Source organism: Equus przewalskii, chromosome 26, assembly GCF_037783145.1.
Source record: "Equus przewalskii isolate Varuska chromosome 26, EquPr2, whole genome shotgun sequence".
NCBI classification, from domain to species: domain Eukaryota; kingdom Metazoa; phylum Chordata; class Mammalia; order Perissodactyla; family Equidae; genus Equus; species Equus przewalskii.
Window position 1 is genome coordinate 32,939,149 of NC_091856.1, and position 19,074 is coordinate 32,958,222.

Consider the following 19,074-nt stretch of genomic DNA (forward strand, 5'->3'; position numbering starts at 1 on the left):
TTGTGTGTGTGTGTGTGTAGGGGGCAGCTCTTAGGAGGCAGGGTGGAGGGAGAAACAAAAGCCAGGGCCCGCTGGGGCCAGGCTGGGGGACAAGGGCTGTCTGTACCCCGCCCGCTCCCGCCCCCGCAGCCGGGCGCGCGTCGGCGGAGGCGCAGGTGTCCGCTGCGGCCCGTGCGTCCCCATCCCTCGCCGCCTTGGCCGCAGCCCCAGCTCCCTTCTGCCGTCCGCCCCGCGTCCTCCTCTAACCTCGGGTCTGGACTGGCGAGCAGCGGGGCCGGGAAAGTTTGAGTCACGGTGGGGGGAGCGGGGGAGGCGGGCCCGTGACCCTGAACGGGGTGGGCTCTAGGACCCGGCTCGGACTCCCAGCAGGGGGACCCCGCCGCGAGCCCCTGTCCCGCGCGCACCGGCCGCTGCGCGCATCGGGCGGCCGCTGGGTGCCCCTGACGGTCGCGCTCGCAGCGCCTCCCCCGCGGCAGCCGCAGCTCTCCGGCCTCGCAGGATGACGCCCGGGGCGCCGCTCGTGCGGCTGCTGATGGCGGTCTCCGCGGCCGCGGCGGTGGCCAGCGAGCCCGGGACGGCGCTGCCGCCTACCAAGGGGGGCGCCACCCTGGCCTTCGTCTTCGACGTCACCGGCTCCATGTGGGACGACCTGATGCAGGTGATCGACGGCGCCTCGCGCATCCTGGAGCGCAGCCTAAGCAGCGGCAGCCAGGCCATCGCCAACTACGCGCTGGTGCCCTTTCACGACCCAGGTAGCGCCCCCCGCCGGACGCCCTGTTGCCGCGCGCTCACCCGCCTGCCCGCCCGCGGTTGCGCCCTGGGCGCACCTGGATGCCCGCGGGCTGCGCGGCGGCCGGGCGGGGGCGCCTTCTCGCACGTTCGCGCTGTTCGACCCTGGGCACGGGGGGCAAGCCTCGCAGCTGCCCCTTCCGTCCCCCAGGGAACCTGCTCTCCCCTCTCCCGCGCCTCCCGGGTTGCGCTGTCAGCCTAGTGGCGGAGAGCCGGGGGCACTGCGTTCAGAAGCCGTGCAGCCACCTCCCGGCTGTGCGACTTCAGCAAGTGACCTCACCTTCCTGAGCCTCACTTTGCTCATTAATGAAGTGGGGCGAGAACTTGCGGAGACGTTGAAAGCAGGCATTCGGGGCCAGGGCCTGGGGCGGGATGCACCTTTGCAACGTTCGAGTTTTTACTTCTTAGTACTTCTTTGAATCCGCTCCCAGCGTGGGGCTTCGGAGGCCGGAAAAGCCCCCAAAGGCAGGTGCGCTCACCCCTGCGGCGTCTCGCCCTTCACTTGTTCTCTCTAGGAAAACGGCAGCTCCCTCGGGTGCCGGGTCGCCTCCACCTGCCTCGTCCTCGCGGCCAGGTCTCCCCTTCCCCACCCCATTCTCCCTGCGGGCGGCTGCTCTTCTTCCGTGGAGCCCGCTTCCTTTCAGCTCGGTGTTAGGGGCATGTCCTTAAAGGGGTCCCTGGGAGACCCCACTGGGGGGAGTTTCAGAGACAGCGGCTGCTGATATGCTGCAGATTCCTAACCTGCTCGCAGAACGGCTTTTTCTCCGTTTTTTAATGAAAAATTTCAGATTTACAGCAACATGGGGGGAAAAGTACGTTTAACACCTGTCTGCCCACCACCTGGATCCTATGATTAATATTTAGCTCTGTTTCCTTTATTGCGTGTCTCTCCATCTACCCACCTCTTTATCCGGAAGAATAACTTTATAAAGCCAAAAATGAGAAAATAAAAATGGCAGATTCCTTACAAAATTGTACTGCGAAGTGTTCTTGTGCTGAGAACATACACAGTGACCCAAGGCTATATGAGCTAGTAAGTTGTTTAGAAGAATTTGCCTTTGTTAAATAAATCACAATATCAATATAGAGAGTTGAAAAATAGGCGACAATGGGTGTGACAGAATCTGTGCGATCCTCAGGCTGTTTGTTGTCAGAGGCTTAGAAGTCCCTCTGTTTCCAGGAGTTCTGGGCTGGGTAGGGATCTGCAGCTCCAAGCCCGGAAGCCAGGGGTCTAGAAAAAGATTTCTGGGAACATCAGAAGGACAGCTCCCACCCGGGGGTCGGAGGGCAGCGAGGCTGGGGGAGTTGTGAAGATGTGGGTGTGAGAAGGGTCCTGGGGCTTCAGGTGAGACACAGGTCACCCTCCATCCCAACTCTCTCACCCCCTTTCTGGATGGTCCTCGGACTTCCACAGACATCACATTGAGGGAGCTTAGAGATCATCGAATTCACCCCCTTCCCTTACAGTTGGAGAAACTGAGGCTCAGAACACTGATGGGACTCACCCAAGGCCACCTGCCAGGATGACATCATTTCTGATTCATAACCCATATTTATCTCTAAAATGCTTGGCTGCAGTTGCAGGGCAGGACAGCAGCCGGTTGGAGCCAGACCCAGTGTCTCGGGGCCCGGGCTGGGGCTCCTGAGGGCTGTCCTCGCGGTCCCCTCTGCCAGCAGCTTCCTGGAGCCTGCATTCCATCCCCCACCTTTTCTCCCGTCTCCGTCTCTGGGTTCTGAGTGGGTATGCGACTCTCCAACCTTCACTCCCTCGTCTGTCGAACAAAGGACCTAATCCTCTTCCCTGTTCCCCAAACCACACCCCTGCAGACACCCCCGGGGCCAGACGTGGAGGGGGACCGCAGCGTTTATTGAGCCCCTGCTGTGTGCACAGCCCTGTGAGGCTCCCAGTGTGAAGGGACAGGGTTCACACCGAGGCGCCGGCAGCCTGCTGGGGACAGGCCAGGCGGAGAGTAGAAAGTGTCAGGTGCTGGCTCGGATACCAGGTCCTGGCCATAGGTCCTCGAGGGAGGGGACTAACCATGAGAGAGGAGGCAGCGTGGGAGCAGGGCTCGATGAACAGGAATGAATGTTGGTCGGGTTTTGACCATTTGCCTGCCAGGTGCTCGCTGCTGGGGATGCAGCGGGCGGGCGAGAAGGTCTCCCTGAGCGCATGCAGCTCACTGCGCAGTGGCTGGAGGGTGGTTTGGGCGGCTGATGTGTAGGGACAGGTGTGTTTGGGAGCCGGGGTGGAGGAGGAGTGAAATGGGAAAACGGGGAGAGAGGAGATCCGTCTGGGCTGGGGCTTCGGGACTGGCGATTTGGAGCTCTTAGATTGCCTTCTATGGGCTGTGAGCGGCCGCTGACGGTTTCTGAGCAGGGCTGGAGCTGTGGTTTAGGTTTGGCCGTGTCTTTTGAATCAGCCAATGGAATTCCCTTTGGTGGAAGGGGACCTTGAGAAACAGGGGTTTTGGCTGACCGCTCAGGCCCCCCAGGCCTGCACCCTGGGAGCGCTTTCTTCAAGGAATCCCATGTTCGAAACCCAGGGGACCAAACTTTTCAGGGCCGATATCGGGGGTTCTGGACTGACCGTGCTTGGAGATAAACCAGGACCTGTGCTTCAGAAATATTTTTAACAGTTTTTAAATGAAAAAAGTGGTCTGTCCCCAAACTAAAAAGTTAGAATTTTGCTAATGGGTTCATTCTGGTTGAAAATTTAGGGTGTTTGCAGGTTTTCTCTATTAAAATGTCACACAAAGCAGTCTGGTGTATCTTTGTCTGCATCGTTGATCGGTTTTTTCGTAGAATGAAGTTTCTCAAGGCGGAATTCCTAGGCCATTTTTAACACACTGAGTGGGTGGGCCACACTTCAAATTGTTTTCCATAATGTTTCTCTGTTTCAGAGAAGCCACCCCAAGCACTGGAAATGAGGATAAAAACATTTTTTCCCTAATTCAAAAGATGGAAAATATCTTCTTGTTTGAATTACTGGTGCGGTTCAGTACGTTTTCAAGTGCTCATTAGATTTTCTTTGCTGTGAATTTCTTCTTTTGTAAATTGTCAGTTGTTCGTTTTCCCATTGGGGTTTTAGTGGTTTTCTTATCAATCAGCATGGGGACTTTATACGTTGATATTAACTGATTTTTGTCATGTGGTTAGTATTTTTCCTGGTCATTTGCCTTTTAGTATTGTTTGTGATTTTGATGTTCTGAAGTTTTAAATGTTTATGTCGTGAAATCTCTTGACTTTTTCTCTTCGTAATTTCTTCACTTGCACGCTTAGGAAGATTCTTTTTTTCTGTTACAAAATTGGTTAGGTACATGTTCTAGGTTTTTTCATTTGTTTTCTCTTTTTCTCTTCATATTTTATTCTTTAACCTGGAATTTAAAAAAATTGGTGCATGGTGTAAAAAATAATCTAACGTAATTCTTCTAGAATGGGATAATTAATTGTTCAGGCACATTTTATCAAATAATTCCTTCTTTTTCATTCATGTGGATCTGGCCTTTATCCCAAATTACTTTATCTATTAAGGATTTACCCAGGCTTTCTGTTCTGTCCCATTGTATGACAATGCTTGTGCCGGGAGCACATTATATTCAGTATTTGGCTTTATAATATGTACTAATAGGGCAAACCCTTCCTCATATTCTTTTTTTTTGGCACCTGAGAGAACATCTGTGGCCAATCCTAGATTTTTTTCCCCCTTCTTCTTCTTCTCCCCAAAGCCCCCTGGTTCATAGTTGTATACTTTTAGTTATGGGTCCTTCTAGCTGTGGCATGTGGGACGCTGCTTCAGCATGGCCTGATGAGTTGTGCCATGTCCGTGCCCAGGATCTGAACCAGTGAAATCCTAGGCCGCCAAAGGAGAGCACATGATCTTAAGCACTTGGCCACAGGGCCAGCCCCATATGCTTTTGTCTTTAAAAAAAATTTTTCCCCAACTTTATTGAGATATAATTGATGTATAATATTGGGTAAGGTTAAGATGTACCACGTGTTGATTTGATACACTTGTATATTGCAAACTGATTACCACCGTAGGTTAGCTAACATCTCCATCCTGTCACATAATTACCATGTCTTCTTTGTGGTGAGAACATTTAAGATCTACTTTCTTGGCAACACTCAAGCATGTGATACAATATTGTTAGCTACAGTCACCATGCTGTGTGTTAGACCCCAGAACTTGTCCATCTTCTAACTGGGAGTTTGTGCCAGTCGGCCAACATCTCCCCATTTCCCACACCCCTGGTCCCTGGTCGCCACCATTCTACCCGCTGTTTGTCTGAGTTCAGCTTTTCAGAGTCCACACTTAAGTGAGATCGTACAGTATTTGTCTTTCTCTGTCTGACTTACTTCACTCAGCATAATGCCCTCAGGGTCCATCCAAGTGTCAAGAATGACAGGATTGCCTTCTTTCTCGTGGCTGAATAATATTTCATTGTGTATACACACCTCGTCTTTTTATCCATTCATCCATTGATGATTAAAAAATTTTAATAAACTTTTTATTTTAAACAGTTTTAGATTTACAGCATTATTTCGAAGATAGTAGAGAAAGTTCCCACATACCCAACACTCAGTTTCCCTATTGTTAACATCTTGTTTTACAGCGGCACGTTTATCACAGTTAGTGAACCAGTATTGGTATATTATTATTAACGAAAGTCCGTACTTTGTTCAGATTTCCTCCATTTTTCTTTAACATCCTCTTTCTGTCCCAGGATCCCATCCAGGACACTGCATTCCATTTAGTTGTCGCGTCTCCTGAGGCTCTCCTTGGTTGTGACAGTTTCTCAGACTGTTCTCGATGACCTTGACAGTTTTGATGAGTACTGCTCGGATATTTTGTCCCTCAGTTGTGATTTGTCTGACGTTTTCCTCCACTGAGACTGGTAATGTGTCTGGGAGGGAGACCGCGGAGGAACAAGGCCACGTCATGTCCAGGGTACGTGTTATCAGTGTGATTTATCACTGTCAATGTTGACCTTGGTCACCTGGATGAGGTCGTCAGGGGTCTCCACTGTGCAATTACTCTTCTCTGTCTCACTTTCCATGCTGTCCTCTTTGGAAGAAAGTCACTATGCGCAGCCCACACTCAAGAAGAGGGAGTTCGGCTCCACCCTTTTGGGCGTGCAGTAGCTACACCAATTATTTGGAATTCTTCTGGACGAGAGAGTTGTCTCTTCTCCCCCGTTTATTTATTTACTCAATCATTTACATATATGTCAGTATGGACTCATGGATATCTATTTTATGCTTTGGGTTATAAGCCAATACTTTCTTTGTTTTGTTCTCCGATTTTTCCGGCTGTGGCCATTGGAAACTCTTTCAGTTGGCTCCTGTCTTTGACATACTCCCATTGCTGTGGATTTTTTGTTAAAGCACTTTCTTACTTTCTGGAGCTACAAGATGTTCCAGATTCAAATATTTCCTGCTCTAGTCCTAGAATTAGCCATTTCTCCAAGGAGCCCTAGTTCCTTTCCTTGAAAAATGGTATTAGAAACTAGGGTCTGAATGTTAGGTATGCTTATTGCTACTGGGTGTCATTGCTTCTAGACCCTTAGCTGACAAAACAAGGTGACATATGTTGTATAGATAGCCTGTATATTTACCTATATCTATACATTTCTCTCTATGTACCCATCTGTATCTATATTAGGCTGAACAGGAGTTCATACTGATGTCTCCCACTCTAGTTTATTACCACGTGGGTCATCCTAACCTCCTTTCCTTGGTTATCTGTAACCCTCTCACTCCAACGGTGACAAACCTGGCTCCTATCATCAACCATCCGCCATCCATTCACTCAGTTGTCTGGTTCCAGTGCACATAGACAGTGGTGTGCACGTTGTTAACCCGCCCCCTGATGGGAAAACTAACTAGAGTGCAGTTCTCGCCTTTGGTCTTGCACACTCACTCTTTTCCAAAGTTACTTAGGCCAGCACCTTATTCGTATTCTTCTTACTCATCCTGTTCATTTTCAAAATATTTCGAACATTTATTCTTTCAGATGAAATATAGGAAAACTTATTCAACTTCCAAAAAGAAATCCTACTGTGATTTTGCTTGGAATTGTGTGAAATCTTGATTTGGGGAAGAATTATCCTTTTTAGAAAATTCAATTTTTCTCTCCAGAAGGCATGCCTCTTCCTTTGTTACATAGCTATTTCTTTTAGTAAAGATTTATAGGTTTTTTTCCTACAGGTTCCACCCATTTCTTTTTAAGGTCATTTCTGAATATTTTGTTTTTTGTTACTATTTCGACCAGGAATTTTTTTCCGTTACATTTTTTGCAAATGAGTATTGCTAGTGTGTTGGAAGGCGGTTCATTTTCATATATTTATTTTGTATCCAACTTTTTTACCAAAGTTTTTTTTTTAAGTACTTCTAATTTGGGGGGTAATGTCTCGAGTTTGCTAGGTTGACAACCACAGCTGTCCAAGTTATAATACCATCTTCTCCTTTCCAATCCAATATTTCCCTTGTCTGAAGTGTTTTGTGATATTTATCAGCTAGACCGTTCAGCAGAGTGATGAAGAATGGTGCGGCTGCCGTCATTCTTGCCTTGTCTCCGACTGTGCACTGTTGTGTGATGTTGGCTCTTGGGTTGAAGTTTCTTCAAAGGAAGACCTTTCATCCTTAATTTACTAAGGGTGAAAAAACCACCCCCAAAACAAAACCCCAAACGGGGATGGGTGCTGAATTTGAGCAAGCGACTTTCCAGCTTTGTTGTGATATTCCTACCATCTTTCTCCTGTTGACCTGTTGGTGTGGTTCCTTCAGTTTTACCCATTTCCACATTCCCTGCCTAGGCCCTGCTGGGTCACGGTGCATGATCCGTGCTGGGTCACAGCTGGATTCTATTGGCCAGTGTTTTGTTTGGGAATTTTGCATTTTGTTTCAGTATGTGTGATCGATAAGTGATATCCTTTCCTTGTCAAGTTCTAGCATCAGGGTTTACCTCTTTCAGTTAATAACTTAAATTACTAAGTTTCCTCCAAAAATTGCAAATTAATACATGCTTATAAAATATTCTAATAATACTAATCTCAATAGATCCCAACACTTTTAATGACTTTTAACTGACTGTGTGTGTGTGTGTAATTCACTCATATACATTATACACTTTTTTTATTATAGAAAGAATGGGATTATACTCTGAATACTGTTTTGCAACTTGCTTCTCCCCCCACATAACGTATCATGAATATCTTTCCATGTCAGGAAATAATAGATCCACCTCACAGTTTTTCATGACTGCATAAGATGCTGCAGGAGGGATCTTAATTTATTTTAATCTTAATTTATCCAACTGTTTCCATATTGCGGGAAATAGGTTGCTTTCAGTTTCTTTACAATAAACACACACACGCATTTGCAAATACATCTGTAGGATGGAATCCCGGGGGTGGAATTGCTTTGTTAACGTTGCATGTGAGCATTTTCAATTTTGATAGATTTTGCCAAACCGTCCTCCTGGAATGCTGTGCCAGCCTCTCCTCCTGCTAACAGAGTGTGGGACTGCGTGCTCCCCACAGCCTTGCTGGCAATGGGGACATCCTTCTTCCCTTCTTTGCTAACTTGATAGATGAGAAATGGCGTGCCGTGTTGATTTGCGCGTTTGGTTATGGGTGGGTTTGAACATCTTCTCTGGGTCGCCAGGTGCACCGTCACCTCCCCTCAGGGAAGAGGCGGTTTTGGTTGGTCAGGGGCGAGGGTGCAGGTGGGTGGAGCAGATGTGCTCAGGTCACAGAGTTGCCTGTGAACTGGGGGTCTTGGCCTCCGGCTGTGTGCTCTGGGAGGTGTGTGTGTGTGACTTTACTGTCACCCTGGGTGAATATTGCTATTAACCAGCCTCTCAGCATGAGATGGACGCGACTAGTCCTCGCTCTGATGGGAGAATCCAGCCCCTTGTCCTGGGTCCGGTGCTTCTCTCCTTGGAGGCCGGGATGTGTGAGCTGCCTGGGAGCTGGGAGCTGGCTAGGCGTGCCCCTGTCAGGGATGGCCCCTCCTCAGAGGCCAGCTGTCCAGGCACAAGTCTGTGCAGGCCAGGGCTGCGAGGAGAGAGACAGGCGGGGAAGTAGAGGAGGAGCAGTGGGGAAGGGGGCCGTGGGTCTGTGGGCAGGGACCTCCCTGAAGGGGCTGGGTGGGCTGGTTGCATTCCGTCAACCTTTGCAGCACGAGTGTGGTCCACAGGGGTCCCTGACAGTCCATCGTTCACTCACTCAACATGCAATTCTCCAGGGGTTACTGTGGGCCAGGCAGGGTGGCAACCGGCTGTGGCACCTTCAGCCCAGCCAGGCCCTCAGCGAAGGGCCAAGTTCATTAATCACAGTGTGGTCCCCGTTACAGAGAGCTTGGGAGACAGGAGTGACATTTGGGTTGAGAAGGAGAGGAGCTGGGTGGGTGGGGAGGGTCTGTCTAGGTTAGGGGAGAATTCCAGGCAGGAGGAACAGCAGAAACGGTGGCTCTGAGGCTGGCAGGAATGTGGGCCAGGTATCTCCTCGAAGACCGTGGGGACTGGCTTCTTATGAGGAGGCCTCAGGAGCCTCAGATTCTGGACACCTGGAGACCAAGGAGGAGGCTGAGGAGGGTTCTGGGGCCATTTTGGCTCTTTGGACAGAGTCTCTTGTCCATTTGGATCCTGCTGCCCTCCGCCCCGTCTGTCCTTTGGGGGTGTCTTCACTGGAATCACATTCGCCCAGACTTGGGCTCAGGCACTGCAGAAATTCTAGCAGGCTAGACTTCCTTTTTTCAGCCCCTGCCTCTTAGAAGTGAGAGAACTGAGTCCCAGAGAGGGGATACAATTTGTCCACGATGGTGGCAGATTGTGGGACCCTGCCTGGGGTCGCTGCGGCTGGAGGAGGGGGTACCCACGCATCCAGAATTGGCTTCAGGAAGGAGCCCCACTTTCAAGAAGGAGGGGGAAGGGTAGATCCCAAGAAGGATCCTGGATGTGAGGTCTCTCTGAGACTGGACCCCTCGTGCCTGGCTGTGGCCTTGACCCGCTCCTCTGGGACACCCGAGGCTGGGTGAGGGGCTGGGTGGTCCCGCCTGTGCGTGATCCTCACATGTTCCAGAGCCTCCACACCCTGCTTTTGTCCAGTGGAAAAAACCTGCCTATGGAGACATGGTTCCAGGCCAGGCTTCTGGGGCTCACATGCTCGAGGGCAGCACGAGTGGAGCCAAGGTCACGGATTTAATCAGCCCCTCGGACAGCCGGCCCAGCGCTGAGGGACTGCCCGCCACATCTGCCCAGCTGTTTGGCAAGTGGCCCCCTTCAGTCACGAAGCTCCCTCCCCTCCAGGGGCAGGACTGAGGGGCTGGGGAACAAGTTCGGTGCGTCTCCAGGCTCCTGTGTGGTTGAGAGCTTGGATCTGGGTCAGAATGACCCGGGTTTGAATCCCATCTCTGCTGCTCCCTTGTGATAAGACCTTGGGCAGGTCACTTACCTCCCTGGGCCTCCATTTCTCATCTATAGCATGGGGACAATAAATAGTGGACTTCATAGGTTGCTGTAAGGTTTTTCTGAATGAATGTATGTCAAGGGCATAGAAGAGAGCCTGGTGCTTAGTAAATATTAGGCAGTGGTGGCTGTCACTGTCATCATCATCACCATTGTTTTTGGAGGCAGTATAGCTGGTGGCAAAGGGCACAGGCTTTGGAGCCAAACATGTGGATCTGGACATTATTCCAGTGTCCTCATAAAAAATGCATGTCCTTCCCAGAGCCTCAGAATATGAGCTTATTTGGAATTACGGTCATTGAAGATGTTATTAGTTAAGATGAGGTCATGCTGGAGGAGGGTGGGCCCCTAATCCAGTGTGACTGGTGTCCTTAGAGGAGAGGAGACACAGACACAGACACAGGGAGAAGGCTCTGCGGCAGCAGAGGCAGAACTGGAGGGGTGATGTGTGTACAAGGCAAGGAACCACAAACATTGTTAGTGTCACCAGACATAAAGGGGATGAAAGCGTGGAGCAAATTCTCCTGTTGAGGCTTCAGAGAGGACATGGCCCTGCCGACACCTTGATTTTGGACTTCTAGCCTCCAGAACTGTGAGGGAGTCAATTTCTGTTGTTTAAAGCCACCAGGTTTGTGGTATTTTGTTACGGTGGCCCCAGGAAACTAGTACAGATGTTAATGACCACTTACTAGCTGTGTGACCTTCACCAAGGGCAGCAACTTCTCTAAGTCTTGGCATCCTCAGTTGTATCAGGGAGATGTTGATAGGACTGAGCAAAAGCCTGTGAAATAATAAGTGCTCAATGCATAGAAGCTGCTGTTACCATTATCACCCCCACCTCCACCATCGTCAGTCATCATCATCGTCAACATCATCCTCACCAACATCAGTACCAACATCATCATCATCATCATCACCATTGTCAACATCATCATTGTCAGGGTCATTCTAGGAAGGTCAGCATGTTAAGAGATAAGATGGCTGGGGCTTTTTGTCCAGAGCCAGCGCTGCTGGATGGGGCTCAAGCAACCCCTCTCGGTGGATAAACTTGATGGGGACACTCCAAGCGTCCTGCCCTGTCCTGGCCCCTTATTCTTGTCCTGCTGGCAGATGGTTCCTGAAACAGACATCTGCTGAGAGCGTCCGTTCTGGGGGAGCTTTGGGATGGTGAGTGATGATGGTGCGGCCGGCCTGAGGAATGACGGATGAGGCCGTGGACCAGCAGCACCTAATGACGGGAAGGCACCCATCTCCGCCTCACCGCCTGGAGCTGTGGCTGGGTGGCCGGGTGCGTGGTTGAGCAGCAAGGAGCACAGGTGGCCGGAAGACCTCCCTGCCCTTAACCCCTTCTTGGCAGCTTAGAAGCCGGTCCTGCCCTGGAATGACGGGACTGGTCAGCAGCACCCAGTGCCCGGAGCTGGCTTGGAGATTATCTGTTAGTAAAAGGAAGAAATCACAGACTCGTGTGTGTGCGCGTGTGTCTATAAGTGTGCACTGTCCAGGGAGCCTTCATTGTTCAGAACTTGAGGCACACATTTAAAATGTCTTGCCTTCAGTCTCTCTGGGGCCTCGCCCTCTGTCTCAAGAGGAATGACACACACCCTGTCCGTGTGGCCGGCCCTGCCCAAGCCTGACCAACCAGACCTCTGCGTGCCCCACCGATGCCTTGATTTTAGGACTTCCGACCTCCAGAGACGAATGCGTGTAATTTTAAGACGCTAAGTTTGTAGTAATTTGCTACAGCAGCAGTAGGAGAGTGATACAGAGGCCAGCTTAAAGTCCTTTCCAGGATCTCAGCCTGGGGGATCCTCCCTGGCTCTGGGAACGTCCCGGGTCCCATGTTAGCCTGGTCCTCAGCTTGTGCGGGCCGAGTGGTTGGCACAGGAGGAGGTCGGAGACGAGGTCACTGCTGGGGAGCATTGCTCAGGGGCGTGGGGGTGCCGGGGTTGAACGATTTCCCAGAAGAAGCTTCCTCTCTCCCAGAGCAACCTTGGCGATGGGAAACCATACTTCAGGCCGTGGATCTGGCATCACCCCACCTTCCACGGCGGGGCTGCCCACTTTGGGTTTCTCAATCCAGTAAAATTGTTTAAAAAAAAAAAAACTAAAAGAAAAGAGAAGAAAAAAACAGAGGGAACGGACAGAGGTGACCAACTTTTTATCTTGCCAAGTAGAATCATCAGCAGAATCAACCCCATTAACTGTTATTGCCCCCCCAGGGAAAGAAAGAGCAATCCTCGGCCCCCCAGTTAGGAAGCACATTGACCGTGGATAGAGGGCAGCACTTCCAACCGGAGTACATTTTATTTATGATAACCCGCTTCACCCACTTTAGTTTTCTCGTGTTGCTGCAAATGGGGGAGAAGGTGGTCAGTCCAGCACGGGTCCGGCATTGGGAACCACGGGTGGGCTGACATCGCTGATCCATCCTGATGGGGGACGGGGCCACCAGATTCAGAACTGACGCTTCCCTCGGTCTGCAGGCAACGAGCAGCTGCTGTCAATTCTCGAGCGCGGGGGGGGGGGGGATGTAACAGACCCAGGCGCCATGGCGCGTTCTGTAGCCTTGACAGGTAGGGTGCCTTCGAGGCGGAGAACGGCTGCAGAGGGGGCGGACACTGACGAGCTTACTGAGTTTGCATCCAGAGTCTTTACAAATGCCCTGGCCTTTGGCCCAGCAACTCTGCTTCTGGGGCTGTTTCCCAAGGAAACCACTGAACTGGTGCTTAAATGCTATGGATCTAAAGACGTTCTTAATAACATTGTTCATAGTAAAAATTGGAAACAAAACAATGTGGATGGGAAAGACCATTGTTAGACATTTATACAAAGGAAATACTTTGTAGCCATTAAAAATGGTTTGAATTGAGTGTTTCCCTTCTGGAAAGATGCTCACAATGTGTTGTTCAGTGCAAAGAATCAGGTCAAAAATAGTATGTTATTTATACTTCTGCTTAAAATAGTATGCATTTATGTAAGATATATTCATATGTTTACAAGGATGCATAAAAGTTTTGAAGGTTATATGTACTAATAAAAATGACCATCTCTGGTTGGTAGAATTCCCTTCTTTTTCTGCATGTTGGGAATTTCTATGTACAGTTCCCAGGGAGCAGTTGTCAAGAGCTCAAATTCTGGAGTTGTACAGACCTAGGTTCATATCCTAGTTCTGCCACTTCCTGGCTGTGTCTTTGGGCAAGTTACTTAACCTCTCTGGACTTCAACTTTCTCCTCTGTAAAATGTGGGTGAGACTTGGACCTACCAGGTGCCAGGGGGGATTCAGTGAGCTGATACACGGGAAGCATCTCGGCACATCCCTGGTACTTAGTAAATGTCAGTATCATCAATGTCATTTTTTTTTAAACAGTGAACACGTATTATCATGTAATAAAGAAATAACCAATGTTGAGTAAAATTATTGTTCTTCTCAGTCCAACTAGAATTTGAGGACCTCACATTGGAGCAAGACTGTCTCTGCCCGTGTGCCTCGTGTGAGACCGCCCGCCGGCGCACGGGCCATTGTGTGTTCGTGCCAGCAGGCCCGGCTCCCACTTGCTGAGTTTGCTCTGCGTCCCTCCCTGGCTTCACTGAATTCCCACGGGGATGCTTCTCAGCCAGGAGAGATGGTGGTGCCGTAGACTCACTTTACAGATGGGGAAACTGAGGCTGGGGCAGGGTAGGAAGCTCTCGGAGGCCCCACGGCTGGTGAAGGATGGAGCCAGAATTCCAGTCCCATCTGTCTGAGGCCAGATGCCGAGGGTTTGGCTGAATTAGTGAGTGCGGCGTTCAGAGGGAGGGAAGTCGGGGGAGGACGTGGTGAATGAATACAGGACACAGGGGCAGGGGCCTGGGGGAGAGTCTCAGGTGTGCCACAGAGAAGCTGGTGTCCGCCGTCCCCCTTGGCAGTGGGGGATGCTTGCTGGACAGTCGCACGGGAACGATCTGAGAAGCACCGAGGGCTGCTGACTAGTGGCCGAGTGTGGGAGTTTTTTAGGGTGACCGGAGTTCAGGATTCCTGAGCTAAAAATAGTCCATTCCATAGTTCACCAAGGACTCGAAAGAAATATTTTCCTAAGAAATCTGATGTGCACACAACCTTGCAGAACCTGCATTGTGCACATCTCCATGGCACGTGGGCATTCCAGCCCTGTTTTCAGGCACCGGTAGCCCTGTCTTATGTTGACCATGGCTTCCAATTACTGCTATTATTAAAAAACCCTTCTTTTAGGGAATATTTCAAACATATACAAAGTAAGCAGAACAGTAGAAGGAACCTCCATATCCCCGTCACCCAGCATCACCAAATGTAAAAAATTCCTGCCATTCTTATGTCTTCTGTACCTCCTCCCACCCTCCACCCCCAACTCAGGATGATGGTTTTTTTATAGTTTGGTTTTTAGGAGGTAAAATTTACATTCATCGAAATGTGCAAGTCTTCGCTGTTACCTTCTGACAAACGGATGCCCGGGGACCCCACGCTCCTATCACAATATGGAACACGTCTGTCTCCTTCCACACTTCCTTTGCATCTCCTCCAAGTCAGTCTCCCCTCTCCCCCAGACGACCTCTGTTCTGATTCTTTTCACCTTAGACTGATTCTGCCTGTTCCAGAACTTCCTATAAATGGAGCCGTATCGTATGCACTGTCTCGTGTCTGGCTCCTATCGCGCAGCATTGCATCTGTGAGATTCATCCATGTGGTTGTCTGGATGGGTAGCTCGTTCCATCTTCTTGCTGAGTAGTATTTGATTATAGCACACAGCAGTTTGTTTATCCACTCACCAGCTGATGGACATCCGCCTTGGTGCCCGTCCCGGGCTGTTATGAATACACTGCTACAAACATTTGGGCTCAAGCTTAGTGTGGACGTATGATTTCATTTCTCCTGGGTGAACACCTCGGTGTGGAAGGACTGGATCGTATGGTGGGTGCACATTTCACTTTTTAGAAACCTCCGTTGTCTTCCAAAGTGGTTGACCCATTTTGCATTCCCACCGGCGGTGGACATCGCCAACATTTGGTGTCATCAACCTTTGTAATTTAATTTTGCTCTTTTTAAATGAGCTGAGGTGTGGATGGAGTTTCTGGAAGACTTGCTCTTGGGGATCAGTCTGGTGTTGGACAGCTGCTGTGTGCTCTAAACCAGATGATCCGTTCGCTTCTCTGTTTCCTTATCTTCCCAGGATTCCTTTCCCCATGATGGTGGGGGTGAGGGGCCGGTAGAGGGAGGTTCCTGGGGGCCCACAGAAGATGGGGGCGCTGCTGTTCTGAGGGAGGAATGGGGGTTGCCCTCTGCCCCATCTCTGCGCTCCCTGGAGCTCTGGTCCTGGTCTGGGGCCTGGACGGGGCTGAGTGGTCTGACCCAGGCTGCTCCCCATTTCGTGGGGGTCTCCGAGGCCCAGGCCTCAGCCCCTCTCACCTCTGGTAGCACATGGTGTAACTGCTGCCCCAGCCCCTGGAGGCCTTGTGTCCAGGAGTCGCCCCCACCTGCCCCCTCTCTGTCTCCCCTGCAGATATTTACCCGGTGACCCTCACGGCGGACCCAGCGGTGTTTCAGAGGGAGCTGAGAAATCTCAACGTGCAGGTGGGCTGCCGCCCCGCTGGCTGCTGGCCCTCGGATCCTTCTTCCCGGTCCAGGCCGGAGGCCACGCTCTTTGCCCCACCCAGGGGCCGAGATGTCGGCTACTTGCCACCTCCTTGCCCTGCCTCCCAGCTCTGCCTGTGGCCTGCACCCCAGCCTGGGGGTCCTGGGGATTCTGTACTTCTTGGAGGCCCTTGGTTTATTCAGTTAACCGAGTACCCACAGGAGCCCCTGTGCCTGGCACACAGTAGGTGCTTATTATTTAGCGAGTGGTTGAAGGAGTGGAAGGAGGGGGTATGTGGTAGTTAGGGGACGATGTCAGAGGAGTCAGTTCAGACCCCCATGGCCACCTGGGCTCCTTTGCCACCCTCCCCCCCCTCGTTCAGCATCTGTCCTTCCCCTGCCCTCTGAGACCACCGGCTGCCTGGAGGAGCGGCCCCACGTCTGGGTCTAGGTACTGCTGGGTCCCCCAGGGCCCAGAACAGGGCCCAGCACCTACCAGGGGCTCCGTGAGTCCTTGTGGGGTGAGTGAGTGAACCGAGGGAAAAAGCGTTTGCTGGAAAGTTACCACGTGCAAATCCTGCCGCCAGTGCTGGGTGTGCAAGCCCGGGCAAGACAGGCTGGGCTCCCTTCCCCCGAGAGCCCCTGTCTGCTGGGCAGGGGTGGAGAGTGTGCGTATTAGGATCAAGTCGGGGGCAGGTTACAAAGAGGAGTTGGGGAGGCAGCCCTGAATGCCTTCCTCGGCCGGAGGCCCCTCTCTCCTCCCGGCCTTGGCTAACACGTGCCTTCTTTGGGGCATCTGTTGGATGTCCCCGTGTGTCCCATCCCTCCTCCCCACCTTGCAGCGCTCATCGCAGTGGTAATTAAATAATCCTGTTGTGCTTGTTAGCGTCGAGTCTGCCTCCAGCGGCAGACCATGGGAGGGCCCCTGTCACTGTGCCTGGGCAGGTGAATGAATGAAGCTGCTCATCTGAAGTTGAAGCCGATTGGAGGCTATATCGCGTCTCAGGGCAGGGTGTGGCTGGGGCCCTGGCCTCACCCCCAGATGGGCGGGACAGAGGCGGCTTGAGGGAACTCCACCTCCCGTTGGGGTCAGAGGTGTCCCTGGGTGGGTCCCACCTAGAGGAGGTGGGCGGCAGCCACTGACCCACCCCTGTCCCCCAGGGAGGCGGTGACTGCCCGGAGATGAGTGTGGGGGCCATCAAAGCTGCCGTGGAGGTGGCCAACCCCCGCTCCTTCATCTACGTCTTCTCGGACGCCCGCGCCAAGGACTATCACAAGAAGGAGGCTCTGCTGCGCCTCCTGCAGCTGAAACAGTCGCAGGTGAGCGCCCCGGCCTTGGTGGGGCTGAGGGGGTCCTGTGGAGGCTGGGGTCTCCAGCTCGGGCATCCCGAGCCCCCAACTCTGAGCAGAGGCTGGGTGCGTCGTCTCTTCCAGCCTGGGGTCCGGCCCTCCTGCAGCCCCGGCTGGCCAGCCCTCGGGCCTGGGCTGGTCTGGTGCTTTCCAAGTGTGTCCTCATGCTCAGGGGCCCTGCCTGCCGCGGCTCATGCCTCCCTGGCGAAGCTGTTCTTGATAAAGACCACACCACCCTGCTCCTTTCACACCCTGTCGGGGTCTGTGCCATCCATCTTCCTCCTGGCGTTGCCTCTGCTCCCTGTCTCTGTGGCGCACGGCGCTGCTCCCATCATCTTGGGGTCTGGAGGCCGGGTCGGGGCGTCTGCTTCTTGTTTTCACAGTGGGGGGGTACGGGGAAGTGCATGGGGACGGGAGGAGGGCCTGCCCGTCTGACATCCTCGGGTGAGGATCTCAGGGCTGGGGCGGCTTCTCTGTTCCCCTGTCTAGAACAAACTCAGGTTCTCCAAGCATCTTCCAACTCTGCAGCCTGCAGGGGCCACTTGGAGTGCAATCCATCTCCATCCTCTACCTTGTAGATTTAATAACAACTCCCATTTATTGAGCACCTGCTGTATTCCCGGCCCTGGGCTGAACCCCTGACCTGCGTGGGTCCTGATCGCCATGGGACGGGTTTCTCTTATCCTTCTAGTTTTACTGATGTTGTCACCAGAGCCCAGAGAGAGGAGAGGGCTGGGCCTGGGGCACTCCTGCCTGGTTCCTGGCCTGCCCCTCACACCTGAAGGTGGTGGCGGGGAAGCCATGAGCCAGGCTGCATGTCCCTCTTCCAGGTGGTCTTTGTGCTGACTGGGGACTGTGGAGACCGCAGTCATCCTGGCTACCTGGTCTATGAGGAGATCGCTGCCGCCAGCTCCGGGCAGGTGTTCCACCTGGACAAGCAGCAGGTGACCGAGGTGAGCCTCCCCTGACCGTCCTGCATCTCTAGGCCAGTGCCCGGTGGCTGGATGGCCATCGTGGATGGCAGGGCTGGTGCTCACCCCGTGGCTGGTGCAGGAAGCGCTGTGCTCAGGGCCTTGTGACATCATCCCACCAAACCCTCCCACCCACCCCAAAGGTAGGTGCTACGGGTTTCCAGTTTTGCAGGTTAAGAGGCGGAGACTTGAAGAAGCACCCTGGGTTTTAGCCTGGGTCCCACAGGTGGTCCAGGTTGGCAGGATGGACCTAGCAAAGTTTGGCAGAGGTAGGGGTGCGGGGTGAGCTTCTCCCCAGAGTCGGGGAACCCGGGGGTGGGGGCGGAGCCTGGGGACCATCATATTCGGGCTGTGTTGCTGGGACACAAAGTCCTGCCTGGGGACTTGCCTGGCCCTGTGGCCTGGGCTGCAGGGCTGCCTGTGGTCTGCGTTCACTCAGCCTGGCGCTGACCAGCCGACTGTGTCCTTGTCTTGTTCTTGGAGCCGGTCCCTGCCCTGCTCTCCTCCAGGCTGCTCAGGGCTCCGTCTCGTTCCCTCTGCCCCAAGTCCATTCCTTCCGGGGAGCCAGAGGGATCCTTCCGGCGAGGAGCTGGGAAATGTTTCACAGCCATCTCCCTGGAAAGAGCAGGAATGCCCCTTTCGATGGTGTAAATACCCCTCTTAGCTCGTTTCAAGCTGCGTCATGGAGTCACCGAGCAGAGTTGGGAAGTTATGCTCACAGTTGACTTTCTTGAGCCTGTGTGAGCCAGCTTCAGCATCCCACTGGATCCTTCTGAAACAAATCTGGCCAACAGGTCCCTTTCCGTGGACCCTGGAGAATGTCCAGACCCTGATCTGACCTCTACCTCTCTGATCCCCACACCTATGTTCTCACCCTTGCCCACTACCGCTGCCCTGCTGGCCTCTTTGT

At 52.4% G+C, this 19,074-nt stretch overlaps 1 protein-coding gene across 6 annotated transcripts in view; it reads left to right on the top strand.

The window, feature by feature from the left end:
- Positions 1 to 359: 359 nt before the first annotated feature.
- The window catches only part of HMCN2 (hemicentin 2), a 146,523-nt gene continuing 127,808 nt past the window's right edge, over positions 360 to 19,074 (top strand). For 5 of the 6 annotated variants that reach the window (XM_070596955.1, XM_070596957.1, XM_070596954.1 and 2 more), the window contains exons 1-4: positions 360 to 752; positions 15,773 to 15,843; positions 17,005 to 17,163; positions 18,024 to 18,146. In XM_070596955.1, the coding sequence (XP_070453056.1) occupies positions 500 to 752; positions 15,773 to 15,843; positions 17,005 to 17,163; positions 18,024 to 18,146 (606 nt within the window). In that variant the 5' untranslated portion in view covers positions 360 to 499. The remainder of the gene's footprint in view (positions 753 to 15,772; positions 15,844 to 17,004; positions 17,164 to 18,023; positions 18,147 to 19,074) is intronic. The other variant, XM_070596960.1, reaches the window with a different exon arrangement.